Genomic DNA, 20,571 nt, shown 5'->3' on the forward strand with positions numbered 1-20,571 from the left:
GCAGGCTCCTGCTGCAGCATTGTGGGGCCAGGAAGTTAAATTGTTCTCCTAATCCTGCATAATTTATCTCCCTGTTACCCCCTCATAAATAGTCCATTTCAGCCCCACCGTGGAGAGCTTACTTCTGAATTTCCTATTTTTGTGATGACCAATGAGTGCCCAGCCTTTCCCTTCTCTCTTTATTATTATTATTAAAAATTATTTCCCCCTTGTTCACTATAAGTTTGCCTTAATGTTTTTGTCCCCCCATTTGAAGCCTCCTGCCTGGATCCCACTTCAGCAACAGTCTGTCCATTTCTCTCATTTGGACCTAATATTACAGAGCAGTTGGTGCTACACTCTGCCCCTTCCTCTCTCCTCCCAGCTTTATAGTGCCTCTTTTTCTCCTCCCCATTTTCTCTTTTTAAACCTATCACCTCTCCTTTCCCCTCACTTCCAATTTTTGCCTCCTTTCCAGTCCCTGTTCAGTCCCTCTTTCCAGCAACTAACCTTATCACAGGATGTTTGGTAGGACATTTTAAAAGGGCACTGAAGTGCTGTTGTTGTTGTTTTTACACATCTCCATTTCTGTTTCGTTTCAGAGATTTACAAACGAGGACCACCTGGCAGTTCATAAACACAAGCATGAGATGACATTGAAATTTGGCCCAGCCCGAACTGACTCAGTCATCATTGCAGGTATTTGCTACCCCAGAAGCCACATGCCTTGATATCGCCCGACAGTTAAAATTAATACCAGGGACCAGATGTACTGGGAGCTACCCTCCCCTTCTCCCATTAAGAGCCCTTATGTGATCTGCATTTAATCAGGAAAAAGGAACACTAAAAGCTCCCAAGTTTCTATTGTGCCCTCTACTCTCTATTTTTAATACAAGATTGGGTTCTTTGGTTTTTGAGGGTAGGTGTGTTGAGGTTTTGTCTTAGCTTTTTTTTTCAGTCTATTTCCTCCTTGCCTTCTTTTTATTAAGACTTTAGAAGATTTATAGACAGAAGATGCCTTTGACATTTCTCCCTACCCATAATAAAGGGGTGAACAAAAGCAGGGAAGCCGACCTCGTCTGGCTGCTTCTTATCCACTGGGTGTCAGTTTTCCCCAAGCAGGCAGATTGTCAGTTCATAAATTCAGCTTCCCTTGTGAACCCAGACACCATTGAGGGCACATTTCCAAAGTTCAAACAAGACATTTGTCAGTGGGACTTTTCTGTGCCAATTTGGGTGACCTGGAACCTCTCACTGGTTGTTTAGAATTTGTCTTGCTTACATACGCTATCTCTAGGGACCATTCTCAGCAAACTCTCTCAAACCGTGTAGCAACAGTTCTGTTGTGCCATTTTCAGCTAGACAAGCATACAAACCAAAGTGGGCTTTTTCTCTCAATACCATGAGGGGTTCTGATTTAGCCTGAGTTAAGCAAGCTTGCATCAGTATTGAACCCCTCTCTCCATATTTCTATTCATGAAGAAGGGTATTTGCCCTTACAGATCTCCAATTCCTTATTAATGAAGCAAATATTGACTGAATATCTACTTTGCTAGGAGCTTGTAATTCCTGAAAAAGGACGTGAGTAGAGATCTTTAATGACCCTTAAGAAAGCTCAGGGGAAGCCGAAACCGGTTTGGCTCAATGGATAGAGCATCGGCCTGCGGACTCAAGGGTCCTGGGTTCGATTCCAGTCAAGGGCATGTACCTTGGTTGTGGGCACACACCCAGTGGGGAGTGTGCAGGAGGCAGCTGATCCATGTTCCTCTATCATCGATGTTTCTAACTCACTATCTCTCTCTCTTCCTCTCTGTAAAAAATCAATAAAATATAAAAATAAAAAAAAAGAGAGAGAGAGAGAAGAAGAAGAAAGCTCAGGGGATCCCTGGCTGCATAGCACAGTTGGTTAGAGCGTTGTCCCAATATGCCAAAGTTTTGGGTTTGATCCCCAGTCAGGGCACTTATAAGAAGCAACCAATGAATGCATACATAAGTGGAACAACAAATTGATGTTCTTTCTCATCAATAAATAAAAATGTAAATTTAAAAAAGAAGGAAGCTAGTGGAGGTTTTAGACAAAAGAGTGACTATAGGATTTAACATATTCAGGTAACATACTTAAATTTATTAAGTCAGGTCATATATTCATGAAAACAATTTTAGTATTTGTAGTTTAATATAAGTGAATAATACAAACAAAGCCGAAACCGGTTTGGCTCAGTGGATAGAGCGTTGGCTGCGGACTGAAAGGTCCCGGGTTTGATTCCGGTCAAGGGCATGTACCTTGGTTGCGGGCACATTCCCAGTGAGGCTGTGCAAGAGGCAGCTTTTTGATGATTCTCTCTCATTGATGTTTCTAACTCTATCCCTCTCTCTTTCTCTCTGTAAAATCAATAAAATATATTTTTTAAAAGAGAATAATACAAACAAATACTAAGATAATTAATATTAAATGGAATTAGTCATAGATAATTTATGAAAGAGGTAAATTTGAGGCAAGGTTATCAAGTTGGAGAGGTTATTAGAAATGGTGTAAAGGCCTATGCTGAGTCTCCAGGAGTGGTGAGAAATTGATACAGGACAGTCCCCAGGAGAGAAAGTGATTTCTGTTATTTTTTACATGCTGTTCTGGAATGCTCATCCCATTGCACATAACTTCAGCTATTTTATCTAGGCTGCTAATTCTCATATCTGTAAATTATGACTTGGTGTCTCACATGTATTCCAACCCCTAATTGAACACTTAGCTTGGCTGGCTTTCTGTCATTCAAATCTTCATGTCGATGACCAAATTTATCTTTGTCCTCTAAACCAACTTCTTTTCCTTTGTTATTCAGTGATGATATTCTCAAAATTTTGAGTTGTTTTATTTTTCTCTTCAGATTCTCTCTCTTCTGTTCTATCCTGTTCTTCCTGCCACTACCCTCATTGTGCTTGAATTCTCCTCCATAGTCTCCTACCTGGTCTCTCTCCTTGACTAGTCTATTATATAATCCATCTTCATTCTATTAAAAAGCCAATCTCCCGCCCTAGCTGGTTTGGCTCAGTGGATAGAGCATCGGCCTGCGGACTGAAAGGTCCCAGGTTCGATTCTGGTCAAGGGCACATGCCTGAGTTGTAGGCTCGATCCCCAGTAGAGGGCATGCAGGAGGTAGCCAATCAATGATTCTCTCTCACATTGATGTTTCCATCTCTCCCTTCCTCTCTGAAATCAATCAGTAAATTAAAAAAAACAATCTTCCTTAAATTCTTCTCCTCCCCGCAAAATCTGTCATTTTCCCATTTTCTCTTACTTTAAGGCTATTCATACTTGGATTTTCAGACCTTCTGTAACCTAGCCCCATGGTACCTGCCCAACTTTATATACAACTAATATACCTAACATAATTATCCTTTGACCTAGACATACCTTTTTCTTCTCAAATATACATAATGCCCATGCCCTGCCTCTCTCTATGCCTTCACCCACCTTAGCACCTGAAGCCATTCTTGTAAGACCCAACTCAAGTCCTCCTAACTACTTGTCATTAATTTATCTTTATTTACTTTCTGCAATAAGTTTATTTTTCTACTGCACATGACTTTTGTATACTATGATGTTATCTATGTATAATTGTTTTATTTCCTCATCTAGAAAGTATTCTCTTATTCTCTAGGGCAAGAGCCATGTTTTATATTTGGGCAAAACTCCTATATTCATATTTCTCTTCTCCCCCAGATTTCTACACAAATGTATGCATGTAGCACCAAAAGATAAAAGGTATTCAGTAAACACTTGTTGATTGCTTCAGAATCATCAGAGCAGGTTAAGGGTTTTCTTATACATTGTTCAGGAATGGAAGAAGTTTGTATGAGCCTCCTGCACAGCCATGCCCTTAGCTGCCCCATCCTGGTTCACTTGAGTGGTAATTTTTTGTGTGTCCTTACTGAAGTGCTCTCTAAGCATAAAGGATGATATTACCTCTACTCACCCAGGGATGGAGGGAAAGTGGCTTTATTGTTGGCCAACCAAAGCTGCCAGAGAAGCTTTTAAAACTATTTTGGGACGTAGTGGTAACTTTTCCAAACACTCTGATTCAGAAGAGGTTTTGTTTAAAAATTTTTTTAAATTATGTTGTTTCCATGGAAAATCCCACTGGATTATTCCCAATTGATCATGCTAGAAGGAGCAATTTTAATACTAGGTGTCACTCCTTGAAATATTATTTAAACATTGTTCTATTTCTGTCATTCAACCTAGTGCTTTGGGGTATGAGATAAATCCATGAGGTAACTATCATGTCAAGGAAAACTATCTAAAAGTGTTAGGATCAGGCTGAAACCAGTTTGGCTCAGTGGTAGAGCATTGGTCTGCGGACTGAAAGGTCCCAACTTCGATTCCGGTCAGGGGCATGTACGTTGGTTGCGGGCACAACCCCGGTAGAGGGTGTGCAAGAGGCAACTGGTTGGTGTTTCTCTCTCATCGACGTTTCTAGCTCTCTATCTCTCTCTCCCTTCCTCTCTGTAAAAACTCAATAAAATATATTTAAAAGAGTTAGGATCAGGGAACAAGATTCAGCTGACCTAAGAGAAAAACTGGATAAACAGAATGGGGAGAGAGAAGTTCAAATCTAAAATTCAAGCTGCTTGGCCCTAGCTGGTTTGGCTCAGTGGATAGAGCGTTGGCCTGCAGACTGAAGGGTCCTGGGATAGATTCTGGTCAAAGGCACATGCCTAGATTGCAGGCTTGATCCCTAGTAGGGATTATGCAAGAGTTAGCCGATCAATGATTTTCTTATCTTTGATGTTCCTATTTCTCTCTCCCTCTCCCTTCCTCTTTGAAATCAATAAAAATATATTTTAAAAAACAACAGGTTTAAACATTTATAAACAAACAAACAAATAAATAAACAAACAAACAAACAAATAAAATTCTGGTTGCTTGAAAAGTTGCCATGGGTTACGGAGAGCTTTCTTCATCCCAAGGGTAGAGAGGCACTGTGTTGAGGTGAGATTTGTGCAGCCCCTAAGAGGATATTTTGGCTGGCAAGTCTAAATCCAAATATCCTGATTTCCGGAATTTACTCTGGGCCCAGGTTTCTGTTCTATTGTTTGCAGTTTCCTTTTCTAGCTCATGATCTTGCTGTCTCGTTCCCTAGATTTGCCTGAAATGCCTTTAGAAGGTAACAGACCTTACCGCAGTGATCACTGAAAGGCAGTACACCATTTCTCATTTGGTAGTGTTAGCAAACTACCACCTGAGCCTCAGTTTTTTCTCCTCAGATTTTAACATTCATCTGCTTATAACTGCTCACTTCAGACCTAGCAGGGAATATATTTAAAGAGAAAATGTCACTTAACTATACTTGGTTTTCAGATCTAAAGGTTTCACAAGCTCTACCTGGGTGGGTGGTTTGGTTTGGTTTGGGGGTGAGGGAGGTGAAACCAGCCTCTGGGAGAAAGGTGGTTACATGGATGGTCACACAGCAAAACATTGTTCTGTCTTCCCTCTGCTGGCCTTGAGGCAACACAGCACAGACACCCTCTGGTGGCCTAGCACCAGCCTTCACCTACTAGAGATCCAAAAAGCAAATGTGCCCTAACAACGAGACTCTCTCCAGATAGAAGAATGAAATGTGCTCTCTGCATACTCCCAAGTTTAATTTGAGGTCAAAACTAAAATTGAATTTCTTTTCTCTTCATGTCTACAGATCAAACTCCTACTCCAACCAGATTCCTGAAGAACTGTGAGGAGGTGGGGCTCTTCAATGAACTAGCTAGCTCCTTTGAACATGAATTCAAGAAAGCTTCAGATGAGGATGAGAAAAAGGTGAGAGGCGGGATTTATACTGAAAAACTGGTGGTGTTCGAATGTAGGCTATTCTCATTGTGCCTGGGATAATTTGCTTGATTGGTTAAAGCAGAATTACAGGTTTGGTTCTATAGAAACAGAGAATACCCACTAATCCTAGTCAGCCACCCCGGTCTTTCAGGGTCCACATGATGAATCAGCACAAGTCTGTCTTCATGCCAGTTTTAGGGGCCTCCAACCTGCTAAGGTTGGTTATGTGGTTACCCAGTTCTTCGATGGATTTTACCGGCTCATTCAGGTAGTGAGTCTCAATGAAGTCAAACAAATGAAGGGCATTTTTTGTCAGTGGCAAGTTTGTGCAATTCCAGTAGTGACTGATTCATTCTTTTTTCCAAGTGTAATGCACACCCCATTGCATTCTGCCCAAACTTCCAGTCACTGAGGTCTGGTTTCTTGATACCCTGGAGGACGATTCGGCCACCTAGTTGGTTCTGGAGCTTCATCAGTTTCTCAGCATGTTCCCTCTCCTCATGAGATTGGTGAAGAAAATATTTGGCAAAGTTCTTCAAGGCCACATCATCACAGTCAAACTAGGAAGACGTGGACAGGTAGTGTAGGAAGCATAGAGCTCCAGGTGGATCTGGCAGTCGATGGAGGCCTCCAAGTCCAGGTGGCAGTTCTGGCAAGCCTGTGAGGTGGACACGGTCCTCAGGGTGGGTGGCTGAGGAGGTGGAGGGGTGGCATTGGAGCAGTGGTGGCGGGGCCTTGGGGCAATCCCAGGGTGCTGTGAGGAGGTAGTGGAAAGCTGGATCTGGGCAGCTGGCTGGGATGGGGAACAGTACTGGTTCCATGCAAGCACTGTTGAAGCAGGAAACCACAGCAACTCTCTGCGAAGACTGTTCTGCCTGTTTTTCTTTTTATGTATTGATTGATTTGAGAAAGAGAGAGACATCGATTTGTCATTCCACTTATTTACATATTCATTGGTTGATTTTTGTATGTGCACTAACTGGTGGGTCAAACCTGCAACCTTGGCTATCAGGACGACACTAATGAACTGTTTTATTTATTTATTTATTTATTTATTTATTTATTTATTTATTATTGATTATGATATCACATAATTGCCCTCATCCCCTGAATCCCATCCCAAACCCCTCCCTACATATGCCCTCACCCCCTCTTCCCTCCCCCCGTTGTCCATGGCCACTGGCCAGGCCCATATGCATGCACACAAGTCCTCTGGTGAACTGTTTTCTTAAAGTGGGATGTTCTTACTGCTTTCCAAAGGAGATCATCTAGACTGGTGAAAGAACTAGAAATTATGTCACTTTAGGAATATTTATAGAAATAGAGAAGTTTTTCTTGGAAAGAGAAGACTTAATATGAACAGAAGTTCAGTCTGAAATATTTGAAGAGTTTTCATGTAAAAGAAGGGTTAAATTTATTTTTATGGCTCAAAGGTAGAAGTATGGCCAGCAGGTGGAAGCTGTCACTGAGTGCATTGAATTATATGTAGGTCACTCAGTGTAGATACTGTGGAAAGGATTAAAATGCTGGAATGCCTTTGCATCCTCAGTTGCTGTTGTTCTGATTTTAGACTTTATATTCCAAATCTATAGAGAATCTTTCAGTTTGGAAGACCAGAGGAAATAGTTCAAGAAGCTGAGTCAAATAAAAATAATTCCCATGGTACAAGGGATTTTAGGGAAAAGGAAACTGAAAAGGTCAAAATTCATTCTACTTTAGAATTGAAATTCTGGGTTACTGGTCACTTTAAAATCAAGTATGTGTTCCATAATAATTCAGAAAAATGCCAGTATATGATCTCAGAACATGTACACATCAACCACATGTATGCTCCACAATTGCATGACACAGTAAGACATGAAATCCCATCAGAATATAGCAGAACCAGAATATAAGGGGGAAAAATGTCCAGGAAAGCTGTTTCCTTCTGAAAGGGAATTGTACATGATTTTTCCATTTAGCTTAAATTGTAAGAATACGAGATAAAGTCTTTACAAATTCCATAGCTTTCTATAAGTTTCTTTTTATGCTGCCTCACTCAAACTAAAAGAAGGCAGGGCAATTCAGTGGCATGTATTTGTAGTTCTATTTTCAAAAGGCAGAACTAACCTTCTCATTCTTTTTCTTTGGAGACACAAGTCTCTCTTTTAAAAAAATATGTTTTTGTCGATTTTAGAGGAAGGAAGAGGGAGAGAGAGATAGAAACATTGATTGGCTGACTCCTACATGCCCTCTACTGGAGATCGACCCCACAACCTGGGCATGGACTCTGATCAGGAATTGAACCTGCAACCTCGTGGTGGATGGGAAGATGCTCAACCAACTGAGCCACACTGGCAGGGCAGTCTCTCATTTTTCAGATGTTTCATCATATGTGGTATAATTTCTCCCTCCCCCAAAATAAAGAAATCAGTCAATTGATCAAGCTGAATTACAAAAAAGAAAGAAAGTAAGGGAGGGAGGAAAGGGGGGGGAAATATGTCAAATTGTTCCCACTAGAATGTGAGGGATTTTAAATCAAACTCATTATAGGCAAATTCAAGAAAATTAGCCTCCCATGAAAAATGTAAGGTCTTCTCCGTGGCCATTTTTGCTCTGTTGACACTTCTGAGAAGCCTCTCAGAGTTGGTGAGGCTTTCCTCGTTGAGTATCTCTTGGCATTTCCTCCTGCCTGTCTTCCCCTCACCTTGATGAGAAGCACAGATTCAATGTAAGGTTATCTCCAGGAGAGTTTGATGAGCCCACAGCTTTCCTGAATCACAGCTTTTCTGGGAGATGCCCCAGAGGGACTTTAAACCTGTGGTTGAGAGGCTTCTCCTCCCACCACCCTCTGGTTTCAGGGATCCCAGGATTAGCTCAGTTGAGCCTGACATCCTAGAAATGTAGAAAAAATTAGGGCAGAAGTGAAACCATCTTTGCTATTGCTAACCTCCATCATACTGGAGAAAAAGAACCATGACCACCTTCTCTAATGTGGTAGACATCAGACTAACTTCCATTTGCTCAACTACCAAGAACATTTTTAGGGATTAAGGTAGCAAGGGAAGAGTTAGAAACAAACTCCTCTTTCACCTAGAATTGTAGGATTTAGGAAGACTAGAACAAAGGACCGACGTAGTCATAAAACTGAACTGCAATGCCATCAGTTCATGCCCCTGTCATGGTGCAGTGTCAGGGCCATCATCTTGGATTGTTCTTTTCCCTGCAAAGCCACTATGGCTCCACGGCTGTGTAAGGTGGTGGCACCAATGCTAGGAATGTACTCTCTTTTCTTTCTGGTTTTCTCCAGTCCTACTCCTAGGACCAACTTCCCATATCTTTCACGGATCAAGTGATCAGCTTTTCCTTTCTCTGTTACCCTGAAGCCCTGTCTTCCTAACTTTTAGCTTCTAGCTCCAGATTTGGGGGTGATATCACCATTAAACATGGGGCATATCCTAGAAAAGGTCTTTCTTATGTTGTTTTTGGTAATCATCAATTTGTCTTTATTTGCTTTTGATAATTGGATAATTTATCATCTGGTTGGCAGAAAAAGTGTTCACAATTCTCCAGTGGCCAATTGAGCTGGTTAGGAAAAGATAGGCACTGGATTCAGGAATTATTTTACTTTCCTGAAAAATAATATAATACTTGGATGGATTTAAATCACATCTTTTTTTTTTTTTTCCTTTCAGGGTCTTTATAAGCATTGTGAGTATTTTTTCCCTTTCAGAATCTTTCTAAGTATTCACCCATGGTGAAGCAGGTGTTATTTCCATTTTATAGTTAGGGAAGCAGAAGCTCTGAGTTGAAAGGATTTGGCCGAAGTTGTACATAAACCTTGACTTCACATTTCTTTGACTTGCAGTTTGGCACTTTGATCAAGGACTAAACTTCTTAGAAGTTTATTCCCTCATCTTTTTTTTTTTTAATATATTTTATTGATTTTTTTACAGAGAGGAAGAGAGAGAGATAGAGAGCCAGAAACGTCGATGAGAGAGAAACATCGACCAGCCGCCTCCTGCACACCCCCCACTGGGGATGTGCCCGCAACCAACGTACATGCCCTTGACCGGAATCGAACCCTGAACCTTTCAGTCCGCAGACCGACGCTCTACCACTGAGCCAAACCGGTTTTGGCTATTCCCTCATCTTTTAATTGGGAAGATATAGATTCAACTTGAAGGGAATCTTGAGGTTAAACTATGCTCATTTCTCTCTTTCAGCAGACTGCTGCAGGCCCCCTTGACATGTCTCTGCCTTCCACACCAGACATTAAAATCAAAGAAGAGGGGCCAGTGGAGGTAGACTCATCCCCACCTGACAGCCCTGCCTCTAGCCCCTGCTCCCCGGTGCTCAAGGACAAGGTAAAAGTCTCTATCAGAAGTCACCCCACATGTTAATTAATAGATTACATTTTGCTTCATTAGTTGTATAAATAGTGTATGATACAGAAGATGGAATATATTCAAATAAATGTTATTTGTTCAGAAGATTTATATAAATTACATCTACTCCATGACCCAGCAGTTCTTCTAAGTCCATGTAGAAATTAGTGTGTATGTCCACCCAAGGAAGTGTATGAGAATGTTCATAACAGTTTTATTGATAATAATAAAAAAGCTAGAAGTAGTCCACCAACAAGAAAATTAACCAAGTATAGTATATTTATAAAATGGAATAATACATGGCATTAAAAAAAAATAAGCTAATGATATACACAATAATAAGGATGAATTTCACAAATTATATTGAATAATAACAAAAAAATTCATACACAGAAGTACATACTGTGTAATTTTATTGACATCAGGTTCAAGAAAATGCAAAATTATTTGATGGTGATAGAACTCAGAATAATGTTTAACCTCTTGTGGGGAAAGGTATACATGAGAACCTCAAATGTTGTTATAAATGGGCTCTGTCTTGATTCACATATGTAAAAAGTCATTTAGTTGTATGTTAGTCAATGCACATTACTGTATCTATGTAGTACTTTAATTAATAAGTGAAAGAGAAAATCAGTTTATAAACTGGACATTAAAAGGTTTTTTAAAAATTTTTCCCGGAAGTAAGTCTTCTAGAGACTTAAAGGGAATATCTGCTAGGATTCTGAAAAAATTTTTAAGAAAATATTTTAAGAAGTGTTTTTTTAATATATTTTATTGATTTTTTACAGAAAGGAAGGGAGAGAGATAGTTAGAAACATCGATGAGAGAGAAACATTGATCAGCTGCCTCCTGCACACCCCCTACTGGGGTTGTGCCTGCAACCAAGGTACATGCCCTTGACCGGAATCGAACCTGGGACCTTTCAGTCCACAAGCTGACGCTCTATCTACCGACCCAATTCGGTTTTGGCTAAGAAGTATTTTTTATACATTTATTGAAATATAGTACATATACAGAAAAGTACATAAATTGTAAGTATACAACTCACTGAATTTTCACTAAATTTATAGACTTTGTAACTAGTGCCCAGGTATCATCAAAACCTCAGAAGCCCCCTCATGTCTCCTTCCAATCTCTACTGTTTTACCAGCAGTTATTAATTTTAATATCCACTTTGAATAGTGCATCTATAGATCATTTTACTTCCCTCCAAATTTGGTTTGATAACTTCTAAAACCATTCCCTCCATAAACATTACACCACCACTTCCCCCACCTCAACTCCCCCACCCCTACCCAAAAAATTACAGCCTTCCCCTCTCTCTCCTTTTCATCAGCAACCAGGTCCTAGAAGCTGTCTGGAGATGTTTTCATGGCCAGTGTGGTAACTTAAGAACCTAACAGAGGGAAGCATTTGTTTTATTACAATCTGATCATTATTTAAACTTCCATAGCCGTTTTTTAAAAATATATATATTTTTTTATTGATTTTTTACAGAGAGGAAGGGAGAGGGATAGAGAGCTAAAAACATCGATGAAAGAGAAACATCGACCAGCTGCCTCCCGCACACCCCCTACCGAGGATGTGCCTGCAACCAATGTTCCTTAAGTGGAATCGAACCTGGGACCCTTCAGTCCACAGACCAAAGCTCTATCCACTCAACCAAACCAGTTTTGGCCATAGCCCTTTTTTAAAGAAGATATTGAGTTGCCTTATCACCAGTCTTATACCTGTACCTGCCATTTCCTGTTAGAGAACAAAGGACACAAAGTTTAGAATGACAGTATCAAGTTTAGAATGACATTATCTAAACTGTAAAAAAGCATAACAATTTTTAGAATTTATATGATACTACAATGCTTCTACAGAGATTTCACGTGATTTTTCAACTGTCATCTCATTCATATGGGCATCATCCCTGATGAAAGGGGGATAGCCAAAAGGTCTTAACTCAGCATTTTTGTTGAATGTGTGAGTATGGTCTGTGACCCTAGAGCGACATGACTTGCTCTGTGCTCTTTCCAATAAATTTGTGCTGGATTTTACCAGCTACATATTTCTCTATAAACAGCCCCTTAAAGCTCTTTGTGATCTGTTGGTCTCTTCTCCCCCAGGAAATTGCCCCAAAGTCTGTTGTGATATCTACCCCAACGCCTACCATTGTACGCCCTGGCTCCCTGCCTCTCCACTTGGGCTATGATCCACTTCACCCAACCCTTCCCTCCCCAACCTCTGTCATCACACAGGCTCCACCATCCAACAGGCAGCTGGGGTAAGTAAAGAGCAGAGAGAAATAATAAGTCTGAATTTTTTTCTGCTTTGTAGAATTATTTGATAAAACAGGGACTGTTTGAATACTCAAAGAAAATGAGTTACTATGATTGTCTCTTTTTTAAAAGTATATTTTATTGATTTTTTTACAGAGAGGAATGGAGAGGGATAGAGAGTTAGAAACATCGATGAGAGAGAAACATCGATCAGCTGCCTCCTGCACATACCCCACTGGGGATGTGCCCGCAACCAAGGTACATGCCCTTGACCGGAATCAAACCTGGGACCCTACAGTCCTCAGGCCAATGCTCTATCCACTGAGCCAAACCAGTTAGGGCACTATGATTGTCTCTCAAAATAAATAGATTCCTCTCCCTTTTGAGTAGATCAGCAAGTATTTATTTGAGGATAATACTTGATTAATTTAGAGATTTAATACTTTTTTATTTTTTTAATTTAGTAAATCTTTATTGTTCAGATTATTACAGTTGTTCCTCTTTTCCCCCCTATAGTTCCCCTCCACCTGGTTCCCATCCCACTCTCTTCCCTTATCTCCCCCCAACACACACTGTCCTCATCTGTAGGTGTGCGATTTTTGTCCAGTCTCTTCCCGCACCCCCCCACACCCCTTTACCCCCAAGAATTGTCAGTCCACTCTCTTTCTATGCCCCTGATTCTGTTATATTCACCAGTTTATTCTGTTCATCAGATTGTTTTATTCACTTGATTTTTATTTTTTTAATATATATTTTATTGATTTTTTACAGAGAGAAAGAGAGAAGGATAGAGAGTTAGAAACATTGATGAGAGAGAATCATCAATCAGCTGCCTCTTGCACACACACACACACACATATGTGCATGCCCTTGACTGGAATCGAACCCGGGACCTTTCAGTCCACAAGCTGACACTCTATCCACTGAGCCAAACCAGTTTCGGCTATTCACTTGATTTTTAGATTCCCTTGTTGATAGTTATGTATTTGTTGTTCATAATTTTTATCTTTACCTTTTTCTTCTTCTTCCTCTTCTTAGAGAATACCTTTCAGCATTTCATATAATACTGGTTTGGTGATTATGAACTCCTTTAGCTTTTTCTTATATGTGAAGCTCTTTAGCTGCCCATCGATTCTGGATGTCAATAGTTTGTCTCCCATATGCACTTCAACCAGGGATTGAACCCACAACTTGGGCATGTGCCCAGACCAGGAATCAAACCGGCGACCTTTTCGGTGCCCAGTATGATATTCAACCAACTGAGCAACACTGGCCAGGGCAATTATTCAGAACTCTTAATAGGATTTGCTTCCCACCCATTTGAGTTCAGTGGTATTTGCTTAATTTGCAAAGTGTAAAGATCTCGAATCATTCCCTGCTTTTCCACCTTCATGAGGGTGTCAAGATTACACAATGTTGCCCTTTAGCTTCTGTAACTGGAGAAGATCCATAGGCAAAAGGGTCTGTATTGTGAGCATTTCACTCCATGTGTCCTCTAGGTCTCCCACTGGCTCCCTTCCTCTCGTCATGCATCTTGCTAATGGGCAGACCATGCCTGTGCTGCCAGGGCCTCCGGTACAGATGCCTTCTGTTATATCGGTAAGCTCTGTAGCTGGGACAGCCAGCCCTACCAGCACACACTCCCTCCCTTCCACCTGAATGCTCTTAAACACGGGAGCCCCAGGGAAAAGTGGGCTCTGGTCTGTATTAGTGGGGCATGGAAGCCTGCCCAAACACTTCACTAACCTCTGCCAACCCAGTACTATGGAACACTAGACAAAGGCTCATCTGGACAATTGGCTCCTTGTCTAGGAATTGATCTCGCCAGCCTGCTGATTGGTTGCTTTCACTTGGCTCTTAGAACCTTCCAAATTGCCCACCACTTGCCTCAATATAGCCCCAGCCTTCCCGTAGAAGTTGTCATAGCATTGGAAGATTAGATTCAGTGCTGTGGGGGGAGGTATTTCCCAGGATCCCTGTATGCCCTGTGGGCAGGTTGCACAGAACAGGCCCTGATGTGCCAATCTCAAAATCACTGCATTTTGGGAAGCTGTTGCCCCACCAATACTATTATGTTCCCTTCTGGTTTTTCTTCCTTCTCTTGATCCAGCTGGCCAGACCTGTGTCTATGGTGCCCAACATTCCTGGTATCCCTGGCCCACCAGTTAACAGCAGTGGTTCCATTTCTCCCTCTGGCCACCCTATGCCATCAGAGGCCAAGATGGTGAGTATATTCCAGCCTGGGGCAACAGTGGCTCTTTGTAAGAAAAGTGGGATCAGCCCAGGTTTTTCAAATGAGCCAAGCAAGGGACCCTTCTGGGACGTGGCAAAGCTAAAGATACCCTGTTGTGAGGTCTGTAGGAAAAGAGACCCTGATTTCGGACTCCCATCTCCTCCCTTCCACCTTTAGAGCCTGGTACATAGACCATGGCAGTGAAGAGGAGCACAGATTGTTTGGGGAGGAACACTTGCTGTTTCAGTTCCAGGGTGACAGATGGAGGGTGGATGAGTGGGCAGGAGAGCTGGCCAAGAGGTGAATAGCTGCGTAACCAGCGCCTGGCCGGGCTCCAGGAGAGAGCTTTCATCTGGACTCTATTGCCTCAGCCACCCCCACCCTCCAACTGTGCCCAGGATGACAGCCAGGGAATAGAGCAGGCATTTTAGGGATCCAGGTGCACACTCTCTCCCCGTCATTTTCTTTTATTTCCTCTGTTAAGGGAAAATTGTTATGGAAATTTTAGCTATTTGTAAGTCAGTAATAAAATCCAAGCCCATTCTTCCCATCCTTGATAGAATCTCAGCCTTGAAAACCTTTTATTTTTTTTTCTTATCTTTTTCCACAGAGACTAAAAGCCACCCTAACCAACCAAGTCTCCTCAATCAATGGAGGTTGTGGAATGGTGGTGGGTACCGCCAGCACCATGGTGACAGCCCGTCCTGAGCAGAGCCAGATCCTCATCCAGCACCCTGACGCCCCATCCCCTGCCCAGCCACAGGTCAGTTGGGCCCTTAGATGGGGGAACCAGCTATGTCACCATTGCTTTTTAAGTCCTATGTTTTTCAATGAGCAGAAAATTTAGAGAAGAATAGATTTCAGCTTTCTGGACACCTTCCTGTGCTTTGATTCTTGTTGACAATTTGACAGTAGTAAAAAGTACCATTCTTTATCCACCCTTGTGTTATACTTACATGTAAGCAGACTAGATAATACAGAACTGTCACAGAGGAGGTCTTAATTTTTGGTGTAACCTATATGAGAATGATGTATGTGTACCAGCCAAAGGAGGTTCTCTTAATCTCTTTCTCATCTATTGTCTTAAAAACACACACACAAAAAAAAAAAAAAAAAAAAAAAAAAACCCACCTGAGCAATGATGAAGTGGCTCGAGAGTTTGTGAAGCTCATATCAGAGCCTCTTTTCAGGGAGGAGGGGACCTGAGCCCCTGAGCTCCTATGCCAACCAGATGGCACCAGTTCCACAAATCAGGGCCAGTGAGAGTTACTGTGTAGCCAGCTTAGGTCCTTATAGTTAAGAGACTGACTCCTTCCATTATAGAAATTTAAAGAAAATTTTGGGGTGGTGGGAATTTGGCTTTCCACAGAAAGGGTCATGAATCCTTGACTAGGAGGTCTGTGGTGCTAGGGTGTTACTGCATAGGGAGATTTTCAGTTGTTTGTATTTATTGCTTGTTCAAATCAGTGATTTGTAAACTTTTTATTCCAGACTTGCTAAAAGTTCCCGATATCCTTCTTTATGCTTTCCTTCCCTACAAGATTCCCTATAAGAAACAAAAAGTGATCCTGGGTTCATTTTGTCTATCTGTCTCAGATAATCAGTTTCCAACTGAGTTCTGGTTGTATACGTATGGGACTTGAGAAGACTGGAAGGAAATGGGAGGCAGAATGAGGGAACAATTACAAAAGAGAAGCTAAGGGTATACATAGTGATGAGACTTGCTGTGGTTACAGAGATTGATACATCCCTTTACAGGTCTTACCAGTATACCTTAACACCAGGTTTAATTCCTTTCAAGTAACTCCGCTTCCTTCTTGGGCAACAGGTCTCCCCAGCCCAGCCCACCCCCAGCACAGGCGGGCGCCGGCGGCGCACGGTGGATGAAGATCCGGATGAGCGGCGGCAGCGCTTTCTGGAGCGCAACCGGGCTGCTGCCTCTCGCTGCCGTCAGAAGCGGAAGCTGTGGGTGTCCTCCCTGGAGAAGAAGGCAGAGGAACTCACTTCTCAGAACATTCAGCTGAGTGTGAGTGGGTCCTAGATGGTTGTCGAGATTGTTGAGTCTTGAAAGTGTTGAGTCAGAAAAAAATGGGACAATATAATAGAAGATGGTAATTATTTAAGTTAGGACAGATACAGAAGATGTTCCAGGAAGAATCTCTTACTGCCAGAGTTGAAATCTCTTCCCCAGGGATTGGAAAAGACATCATCGATTGCCAAATCTGCTACTGGGATGATTTATTCATAGACCCATTTGGATGAAGGGAATTAAATTAAGCACCCCAGGATGCTCTTTTAAGTCATCAGTAAACTCTGACTGGGGTCATGGAATACCCGAAGGGAAATGCATTTGTCCCAGATAAATCAGCTTAATAAAAGAAAGAAAAAGCCACACAAGCAAAAATAGAACAATTATAATCCATACATTTTCTTTTCTTTTTTTAAATATATTTTACTGCTTTTTTACAGAGAGGAAGGGAAAGGAATAGAAAGTTAGAAACATCGATGAGAGAGAAACATTGATAACCTGCCTCCTGCACACCTCCTACTGGGGATGTGCCTGCAACCAAGGTACATGCCCTTGGCTGGAATCACACCCGGGACCCTTCAGTCCACAGGCTGATGCTCTATCCACTGAGCCAAACTAATCAGGGCCATACATTTTCTTGAATATTATTTTTCCTTCTGATTATTTAAAATATTTCATTACAAGATAATATTTTCACATACATACACACAAAGATGTAGAAGAAAAACACCGTCTCGCCCTGGCTGGTGTTTTCAATGGTTAGAGCAGTGGTCTGTAAACTGTGGCTCACGAGCCATATGCGGCTCTTTGACCCCTTGAGTTTTTAGCAAAGGCCAGCTTAGGAGTACTCTAATTAAGTTAATAACAATGTACCTACCTATAAAGTTTAAGTTTAAAAAATTAGGCTTTCTAAAGAAATTTCAGTCGTTGTACTGTTGATATTTGGCTCTGTTGACTAATGAGTTTGCTGACCACTGGGTTAGAGCATCTCCGGACTCCACCCCACATCTGAGCACCTAAGGGTCACAGGTTCAACTCCAGGTCAAGAGATATACCTGGATCATAGGTTTGACCTGGCCCCCACGATTGGGCGCTGCTGCAGGCAACCAATTGATGTGTCTCTATTTCACATAGATGTTTCTCTCTTTCTCCTTCTCCCTCTGAAAATCAGTGGAAAAAATCCTCAGGTGAGGATTAACAACAACAACAAAAAAAAAACACCACAAAATCCCTCTTCAGCATGCCTTTCCAAACTTATTCTTTCCCCTATAGGTAAGTTTGATGTGCACCTACCAGACACTTTTTTTAGAAAGAAAGAAAAGAAAGAAAGAAAGAAAGAAACATCAATTTGTTATTCCACTTATTTATGCATTCGTTGGTTGATTCCTGTATGTGTCCTGTAACTGAACCCACAACCTTGGTGTATCAGGATAATGCTCTAACCAGCTGAGCTACCCAGCCAGAGTCCAGACATATATGTATTTCTAAATACTATCTTCATTTATAGTTTTTGTAGGGGAGTCAGGGAGGGATTGTGTGTTTTTTAAAATGGCTGGATAGTAGTACATTCTGTAGTGTAGTTACATTACAAGGTCTGGATATTTGTCATGTTTCTAATTTTTTGCTAGAACAGCAATGCTGCAGTGAACATTATACACATTTGAATAGGTCATTCTGTTAAATAGATTCAAAGTCATGGAAGTAGACTTTCTTAGTCACAGGACTTATGCATTATTAATTTTGGTATAATCATGTTTATCCTGTATAGGAGTAATTTTTCTATTGTAAGTCCCTACCTTACATTGTAAGCAGCTCCTGTCATCGAACTCATGATTCTACTGGCCCTGGGCTAGCTGAAGCCTCGCTGGGTCAGAAGTCTCCAGATTTGGAAGAGAAAATCCAGGCAGTATTCTGTCGTCACTTTGAGAGATGGTCACTGGGGGTTAAAGAGTGAAGGATGAATTTTCTTGATACTGTTTTCTTCCCTCCCGTCCCCAGAATGAAGTCACATTACTACGCAATGAGGTGGCTCAGTTGAAACAGCTACTGTTAGCTCATAAAGACTGTCCAGTCACTGCACTACAGAAAAAGACCCAAGGCTACTTAGGTAAGTGGCTTACAACCTAAGCAAGGTCAGAATGCACTGAGTGTCTCGATGTTTGTAATTTTATAACTCTGTTCTCAATGTTCTGGGGGGTCCAACCCAGGCATGTGCCCTGACCGGGAACTGAACCCTGACCTCCCGGTTAATAGGTTGATGCTCAACCACTGGGCCACGCCAGCTGGGCCATCAGGTTTTTTATTCATTTGATTTTTAGGTTCACTTGTCGACAGATATGTATTTATTGTCACTTTGTTTTTATAATTTTTTATCTTTACCTTTTTCTTCTTCTTCCTTTTAAAGAATACCCTTCAGCATTTCATATAATACTGGTTTGGTGGTGATAAACTACTTTAGCTTTTTCTTGCGTATGAAGCTCTTTATCTGACCTTCAATTCTAAATGATAGCTTTGCCGAATAGAGTAATCTTGGTTGTAGATTCTTGTTATTCATCACTTTGTAAATTTCTTGCCACTCCTGTCTGGCCTGCATAGTTTCTGTTGAGAAATCAACTGACAGTTCTCCCTTGTAGGTAACTAACTGTTTTTTTCTTGCTGCTTTTAAGATTCTCTCTTTGTCTTTTGTCCTTGGCATTTTTTTTTTTTTTTTATTGATTTTTCACAGAGAGGAAGAGAGAGGGAAAGAGAGATAGAAACATCGATAAGAGAGAATCATCAATCAGCTGTCTTCTGCACACCCCCCACTGGGGATGTGCCCACAACCAAGGTACATGCCCTTGACCAGAATCGAACCCTGGACCTTTCAGACCACAGGCCGACGCTCTATCCACTGAGCCAAACCGGTTTTGGCTGTCCTTGGCATTTTAATTATGATGTGTCTTGGTGTGGTCCTCTTTGGATTCCTCTTGTTTGGGGTTCTCTGTACTTCCTGGACTTATAAGTCTATTTCTTTCACCAGGTAAGGAAAGTTTTCTGTCATTATTTCTTCAAATAGCTTTTCAATATATTGCTCTCTCTCTTCTTCTGTCACCCCCATAATTCGGATGTTGGTATGCTTGAAGTTGACCCAGAGGCTCCTTACACTATCTTCATATTTATGGATTCTTTTTTCTTTCTTTCTTGGCTGTTTTTTGCTTCTTTGTAATTCAAATCTTTGGCTTGATTTTTGGGATTCTCTAGTCTGCTGTTGGATCTCTGTATATTATTCTTTATTTTAGTCAGTGTACCGTAATTTCTAATTGGTCCTTTTTCATATCCTTGAGAGTCTCACTAAATTTCTCAGAGGTTTTTAGAAGATTCTTAAGTAACCTTATAACTGTGGTTTTGAACTCTAAATCCAGTATTTTGCTTCATACATTTCTTTTTATTTGTGACTTGTTTCTTTGTCTCTGCATTTTGGCTGCTTTCCTGTGTTTGTTCTATGTACTTGGTAGCTGCTAAGTCTCCTTAAGTTGATAGAGTGGCCTTGTGTTGCCCAGTTGCTCAGCCTCCCCAGTCACCTGAGGTGGACGCTCTTGGTGCACCCCTTTGTGGGCTGTTTGCATATTCTTGTTGTAGTTAACACTTGATTGCTGTTGATATCACTGGGAGGAATTGACCTCCAGGCCAGTTGGCTGTGATGACCAGCTATGTCTACACTGGAAGATGTATTGCACAGGAGACACCCTTATGGGGCAGGACTTGCTTCAATGGGGCTTTGGTGCTTACTTAGCCTGCCCCCTGAGTATGTCTCTTATGGATGTGAAGAGTTGTAATCCAGTATGGTCTCACTCTGTTCACTGGGTACACTGGCTCTTGGATCTCCAAGGAGG

The 20,571-nt window shown here is 41.4% G+C and overlaps 1 protein-coding gene across 8 annotated transcripts in view; it reads left to right on the forward strand.

Annotated features, from left to right (window-relative positions):
• Nucleotides 1-20,571, forward strand: part of LOC311620036 (cyclic AMP-dependent transcription factor ATF-7) — a 109,904-nt gene that overhangs the window by 78,598 nt on the left and 10,735 nt on the right. For 5 of the 8 annotated variants that reach the window (XM_084878950.1, XM_084878955.1, XM_084878952.1 and 2 more), the window contains 9 exons: nt 582-678; nt 5,670-5,788; nt 10,006-10,146; nt 12,285-12,442; nt 13,937-14,036; nt 14,548-14,661; nt 15,281-15,433; nt 16,499-16,696; nt 18,698-18,806. In XM_084878950.1, the coding sequence (XP_084735076.1) occupies nt 582-678; nt 5,670-5,788; nt 10,006-10,146; nt 12,285-12,442; nt 13,937-14,036; nt 14,548-14,661; nt 15,281-15,433; nt 16,499-16,696; nt 18,698-18,806 (1,189 nt within the window). The remainder of the gene's footprint in view (nt 1-581; nt 679-5,669; nt 5,789-10,005; nt 10,147-12,284; nt 12,443-13,936; nt 14,037-14,547; nt 14,662-15,280; nt 15,434-16,498; nt 16,697-18,697; nt 18,807-20,571) is intronic. The other 3 variants (XM_084878953.1, XM_084878957.1, XM_084878954.1) reach the window with 1 other exon arrangement.

The sequence above is a fragment of the Pipistrellus hanaki genome, assembly GCF_964339955.1.
Source record: "Pipistrellus hanaki genome assembly, chromosome: 3".
In the NCBI taxonomy this organism is placed as follows: domain Eukaryota; kingdom Metazoa; phylum Chordata; class Mammalia; order Chiroptera; family Vespertilionidae; genus Pipistrellus; species Pipistrellus hanaki.